At 50.0% G+C, this 6,586-nt stretch overlaps 1 protein-coding gene across 1 annotated transcript; it reads left to right on the top strand.

The window, feature by feature from the left end:
* The first annotated feature begins 1,863 nt into the window (after positions 1-1,863).
* On the top strand, positions 1,864-6,064 carry OTOL1 (otolin 1). Its single transcript, XM_009951793.2, has 4 exons — positions 1,864-2,206; positions 3,844-3,933; positions 4,957-5,028; positions 5,169-6,064. The coding sequence occupies exons 1-4, from the start codon at positions 1,864-1,866 to the stop codon at positions 6,062-6,064; spliced, it is 1,401 nt and encodes a 466-aa protein (XP_009950095.2).
* The last annotated feature ends 522 nt before the right edge of the window (positions 6,065-6,586 follow it).

Raw genomic sequence — 6,586 nt, 5'->3', positions numbered from 1 at the left:
AGATGTCACTGCAGCAAAGTTTAATTCTTTGTATTTTGTGTCCTCAGTGAATCGTAATCTTTCCTAGTGGGGGGTTTCAAATTAATGATTTTAGAATCAGTGGTGGCGAGCTAATGTAACGAAAAAGCCCAAAATGTCAGTTTTATTAAAATGCTTCTATTTAGGAATAATTATTTTAGGAACAGTCTTGCCCATTATAACAAAAATCTGTTTAACGATTCCTCGCTCTGAGCAATTTATTTTCGAAACAGACTGGTAAGGTGTAATTTTTTTTCATTAATTACATTTTTCCAGTATTTGACAGCAATCTATCAATCTGGCTACGTAAGTGGGGAGTGTCTGGTTCTAGAGCTTGTGGCAGAAGTGTTTTGTGACAGTAAAATGTAAGAAACGGTTTCGATTTGAAAACTGATTTACCGTTTCCCCATAAAATCATCAGGTCTCTAAAGCGGCAGTTTCTTTCTGCTGCCAGCTGCAGGGGTGTGGAAGCTGTGGGTTTGTTTGGTTAACCCCAGCAGTGGCAAAACACTCCCGCATCAGTGTATTCTTCAAAAGGAGGATTTGGTGCTTTTTTTTTTCCCCTTCCTAGATGGCAGGTGACCCTCCTGCTCTGCGGCTCCTTCCCTGCTGCTGGCTGTAAGGTCTGGCTCCTCTCTGCCTGCCTGTGCTGAGCGCTGCCCTCCCGTGCCAACCACCCCGGAGGGAAACGCTTCATGGTAAGGTTGGCGGGGGCTGGTCGGGAGCAAATCCGAACCTGTGACAAAAACCAGTGCCCTGGTATCCTGCCTTAGTGCGACACACACCAGGAGAAGGGATAATTCATCCTTCACTGGAGGTGAAGAATGGGTTGGATGGCAGCAGTGGGCAACAGTGATCACTGGGGACTTTCAACTTCCCGTTAAATGGTTTGGTTTTGTGTGAAAATGGAAAAAATTAATGATCCTTTCCTCTAAAGCTGAATCCTTAAAGACTGAAAGATTGTAATCCAGCCCCCAAATCCCTGATTTAGAGTTGGACCTCCTTTTGCCCTCTGGATGGCAAGGAGAGTCAGCGTTTCTCCTGGGGACTTTTTCATGTAATGGAGTGCCTTAGCTGCTAAGGAAGGTTAGATTACAGGTTCAGCAAGAAAGGGAGTCTGTTCTGTTTGTATTTACAGGTCGGTACACTGCTTTAAAAAAGAAACAAAGATGCTTTATATGACAAGTCATCTGAGAGGCGTCGCCTGCCCTATAGGAAAAAAATGTGTGGTGCTTACTCTGTTCTTTCTTCCTGGGTCGGCTAAATCAACACTGCAGAAATAAAAATAATGGACCTGAAAGTTTACACTAAAAGAATATGCAAGTCCAGAAAATCAGTCAGCATCAAAGACAAAAACTGACATAAAGATTTTGGAATCCTTGATGTTTCATTTTTGTTTCCGTTTATCCTTCGAGAGCAAAGCTTTTTGTAATGTGCAGTTGTGTTGGGCTCTGAAATCTGCAGTATTCCTAATCGCACACTCAGAAGAGAGGCGTCGTGTGTCCCGGTGAGGGTGTAACTCCCAGTCAGTGCCTTGAACTCCTGGTGATACACGTGGGAGCACTTCCAGCCCCAGCTACGGGAGCGGCTGGACAGCAAGTGACCTGTAGGGTGGTGGGCAGTAGCGGGGAGCAGGCAGGAGGTGTTGCTGACTAACTTTGCTTTACTTTCCCCATAAAAAGTGAGGCTTTGTGACATAGTCCTCCAGGCAGACGCCCGCACGTGCCTGACAGCACTCACGCAGGTCTTCGGGCTTTGTGGGGGACGTGAGAATACAAAGGGTGAATACAGAGGGTGTCGTGCAGCAGTTTGTGATGGCCTTTGTCTTCTCCTACAGCTGCCAGCATGGGGAGCTCACCGGCGCCCGTCTCGCTGCTTGTGATGCTGGTTGTTACCGCTGCGCACGCGGGAGCGAAGGTGACCCCCGCGGTGAAGTACACGAAGATGAAGCCCTTCCAGCTGGTGGGCAACGGTGCCTCTCCCACCCCTCTGGCGGGGAAAAGCTCGTTCCCGGCAGCACCGGGCAGAGATGAGTTACCCACCCCGAGCCCCGCGGCCCGAGGGGCCACCACGCTCTTCCCCTTCGAGAACTACACGCTCGACACGGCCGATTTCTTCTTCAACTGCTGTGACTGCTGCCCGCCTGTGGCGGGGCCCCGGGGGCAGCCGGGGGAGCAGGGACCCCCAGGTATGGTGACGCCTGTCTCGGCACTTTCAGCTAAAGAGCATCGAGGAGACTCCTGCTCTTCCTGCAAGAAACGAGCTGGCAGGACTGGTGGGGCAAATGCCGAGGGTGGTTATACCTCGTGTAACGCCAGAGCAAAAAAGTACACGCTAGCCACATGCCCGAAGTTGTAAAACACCGATGTAAGTGGGAAAGCCCCAAAAAAGGAGCTTCCTCCCCGTGGCACCCACTTTGGGGACCACGTGCAGAGCTGTCCCCATACCACGTCGCTGCCGGCGGGTGCCCCACATGGCTGTGCTCTTCGATTCTCTGTCCCGGTGTCTGAGCCCCTGGGAGTCACAGATTTACTTTCACTTCAGCCGTGGTTTTATGACCCTCAAAACTACCTGCAAGCAGTTTTATACCTTTTATGATAAAAGCCTTTTTTTTTTCCCTTGGATTTTTTTTTTCCCCTTGAAAAAGAGGAATTTAAATACAAAAATAATTTTGGGTTCAAATTTTAAAATATATATTCGCTCTCACAAGAGCAGCTCTGTATAGAGCACCTAAATATTTTATAAGACACACTTTGTCTCTTCTTTCTACTGGTAAAATACCTCTCTATAGAGTGCCTGATTCTAATACCGCTCTAATGAATAGTGCATTAGTCTGCAAATGTTCACTTTAATAGCACTAATATTGGAGATAGAAACTATTCATCTGAGGAAAGGTGGTAAAATCATGAAATAATTTTCTTTTAATACAATGTACTCGAGGGATTTTCACTTGCCATAGCTCGGGAGGGATTTGCTAATGGAAATTATAGCGGCTGCAGAGGGAGTTTGCGCTCATACATCTCTTGAGTGTTGATGGGAAAGTCCTTGTGTTAAATGGATTGTCTGGTGATGAGTGGGGCTGCCATAGTCTGCTCTGGGAGTCTCTGGGGTTCTCTAGATTCCCAAGTGGATGAAAAAGTGAAAAAAAAAAGAAAAAGATTGAAGCCAGCTTGCTTGCCTTTCAACCCATCCTTTATGCAGCATGGAGCTGTCTGCCAGGTTCCACTTTTATATTTGTGGGCTTAATTCCTTTTAAAGAGAGGGGCAATTACGAAGCTATGTGAGCTCCTTAGATGCGCTCAAATATTAAAGACAGATTACTTCTGGTGTTTTAGGAATGTCTGAGCTCCTGTGGCTCCGAGACAGCTGAAAGTCAGTTTTAAAAAGTCTTTAGCTACAGCCAAGAGTGAAATGCAAACCGGTAAGATGTGAGGATTGCAGCAGCTGAAAGGCAAAGGTTGGGGAGCTGCGAGCCTGACCAGGGGAGCTGCGAGCCTGACCAGGGGAGCTGCGAGCACGCACCCCGCTAATCTCGGCACGTTGCCTCTACCAGCCCTCGCCTTTTGCCCCACCGTAGGGTTTCAGCTGCAGGTCTGCAAGCTGGAGGGAAACAGGGTTCAGGCCAAACCCAGCTGTCTCACACCTTCCTTGCTTTGGTGGTGTGATGTCAAATGAATGTACGATGCCTTCCCAGGGGGATGGAAACAGGGTTTGCTGTGCAGGCGTTCCTCAGTGCCGTGTTGCTAAGCTGTTGTTGCAAATTCTATTTCTGAAGTTAAACCTTTGCGTTATGAAGATAATTTTGTCGATGTGATTACGTTCCAGGTCCCAAAGGGGAGAAGGGAGATGCTGGTCTGCAAGGTCTGCCGGGAACCCCAGGTCCTCAAGGTCCAAAAGGTTCTAAAGGAGAAAGAGGTAAAGCAGACTAACTGCTCCTTTCAAAAGCAGGTGCTGTTGTCCTCATCGAATACCACAAAATTATAGGAAAAAAGTCTTTTTCAAAGGAAACGGAGTGTGCCGATATGGATTGACACCCTGAGAGATTTAGGTGGCATTAGTGCAGGGGGAGTAACTCAGATGGTGGTAGTGTATGCGCAGGTGGAATAGGAACAGCTGCTTATAAAGATCTCGCTCAAAACTCCATGTTCTGAATGTGATTTTAAAAACTGAGTTCAATTTCCTTTGGGTTAGGGACATAAGTAGGAAAAAACCCCGCTGTGGAAGCTACGCACAGGTGTGGAAGCTGCATTGCAGTTTGAGTATCTCAGGCAAAATTATTTCAGCTAAGATGGAGGGCAGTTATCATCATCATCGACTCACAGAACGGTTTGGGTTGGAAGGGACCTTAAAGATCACCCGGTTCCAACCCCCTGCCATGGGCAGGGACACCTTCCACCAGACCAGGTTGCTCCCAGCCCCATCTAGTCAGCAGTAACCGCAAGGAAACCCTGCCCTTCGTTTCAAGCCCAGAGCAGCTCTGTCCTGCTGCCTCGCACCACTGGCGAGATCCCGCGGCCGCCTTTGGTGGCAGAGAAACGCATAGCAGAGCTGCTAGCGGGGGTACCAGTGCCGTCAGTGCAGTCTCTTAGGCTTTGACTCACTTTTTGACCAAGGCTTTGGCGATCCCGGAGTGAGAAACGCAGCGGGGGCATCTTCTCCCTCTTGCCATTAAACAGCAGCAACCGCCTCCCAGCGAGGCGCTGGTTAGAGTCAGAAACCCAGCATTCGAGCGAGACGCGGTTATCTGCGTGACGGTGCTTGGTGCTGTGAGATGCAGCTGAGGTTTCTGAAGGCATTTCTTGGAAACACACATTGCTCACGTCTGTTTTACTAATGAAGTGAGGGGCACGTGCGAAATGCTACCAGTCATCTTCTGTGTAATGATTGCTGTGCTGCAGACACCACCACCACCAGTATATTAATGGTGAAATGTCCTAGGAGGCAAAGGGGAGCAAGGCGAGCGAGGAGTAAGTGGAAACCCCGGTTATCCAGGCAAACCTGGGCTGCAAGGTATGTAACACAGGCTGGGAAACCCAGGAATATTGTGCTGACCTTTTCTTTTGCTGTCGGTGGTGTCCCTCCATCTCCAAAGCAATCCAATACTGATGTTCTGAACCTTTTTTTTCCCCCCTACTTTGCCCTTTTCCTAGGTGAAGCTGGAGTAAAAGGCAGTAAGGGCAACTACGGCTTCCCTGGACTGAAGGGACAAAAGGGGTCCAAAGGGGATACTTGTGAGAATGGGACCAAAGGAGACAAGGGAGATAGGGGCGATGCTGGAGACCCGGGAGTGGGTGGAGAACAGGGTGACAAGGGGGAAAAGGGGGACACAGGGGAGAAGGGGTACTGTGGGGAGCCAGGGGGAAGAGGCGCGAAGGGAGAAAGAGGGGAAGGGGGGACAAAGGGAGAAAAAGGGAGCAAAGGGGAGATGGGGCTTCAGGGTGTTCAGGGGGCGGATGGAAAACGGGGAGAAAAGGGCGAGCAAGGATGTAAAGGTGAAAAAGGGGACTTGGGACCTGCCGGCATGACAGGACCTTCTGGCCCCAAGGGGGTTGCTGGCAGCAAGGGGGGCCGAGGGGCCCCGGGAAAGAAAGGCTCCCGTGGGGCGAAGGGTGCCCGAGGGGACGCCGCGAAGCTCCTGCGGTCGGCGTTCAGCGCCGGCTTGTCCAAGCCCTTCCCTCCGCCCAACGTCCCCATTCGGTTTGACAAGATCTTGTACAACGACCAAGAAGATTACAACCCATCCACCGGGAAATTCAACTGCAGCGTGCCCGGGGCCTACGTCTTCGCCTACCACCTGACGGTGAGAGGGCGTCCAGCCCGCGTCAGCCTCGTCGCCCGCAGCAGGAAGGTGGCCAAAGCCCGTGAGACGCTCTACGGCCAGGAGATCGACCAGGCATCCTTCCTGACCGTCCTGAAGCTGAGCGCGGGCGACCAGGTGTGGCTGGAGGTCGCGCGGGACTGGAACGGCGTCTACGTCAGTGCTGAGGACGACAGCGTCTTTACAGGGTTTCTTCTGTATCCGGATGCTTTTGAGATCCTGCTGTAGATTTGAGGGGCAATGATGTTACCGAGAAACGCGCCTTTCCCTCTGCCTGCGAGAGGAGAAATGAGCATCGGTTTAGCATATCGGTTTAGTTGCTAGATTTCGTGATCTTTTAACAAAAATATCTGCAATATATGGATTAGTTTTAACTAGCAGCGCCGAGAAGCGGCGCATCCTTCGTGCAGGTGGGCGATGGCTAGGAGAAACCGTTGTCCAAACGCCAGCAGGACCGACACGGGGAGGGGATTTCGCATCACGGACTTCAGGTTTGTAATTAGCCTATTCAAACTACGCGATGAAACTCATTGTCTGACTGCGATTTCAATCAAGCCACCTCCTGCAATCCTTGCGTGGTCGAACCTCCTCTGGAAATCACTGCTGATAACCGTTGGTTTTGGTAAAGATCGCAGAGTTTGATTTATAGAGCTTAATCAGATGTAAACGTGAGCAGTAGGTTTCTTGAAATCACATGAAAAGCTTTAAAGTTATTTTATCGTTGAATCAGTATTATCTGGTACTTTAGAC

This window comes from Leptosomus discolor, chromosome 7, assembly GCF_034619465.1.
Source record: "Leptosomus discolor isolate bLepDis1 chromosome 7, bLepDis1.hap2, whole genome shotgun sequence".
In the NCBI taxonomy this organism is placed as follows: domain Eukaryota; kingdom Metazoa; phylum Chordata; class Aves; order Leptosomiformes; family Leptosomidae; genus Leptosomus; species Leptosomus discolor.
The sequence above is the reverse complement of the archived record's forward strand: the minus strand, read 5'-3'. Positions and strand labels throughout refer to the sequence as shown.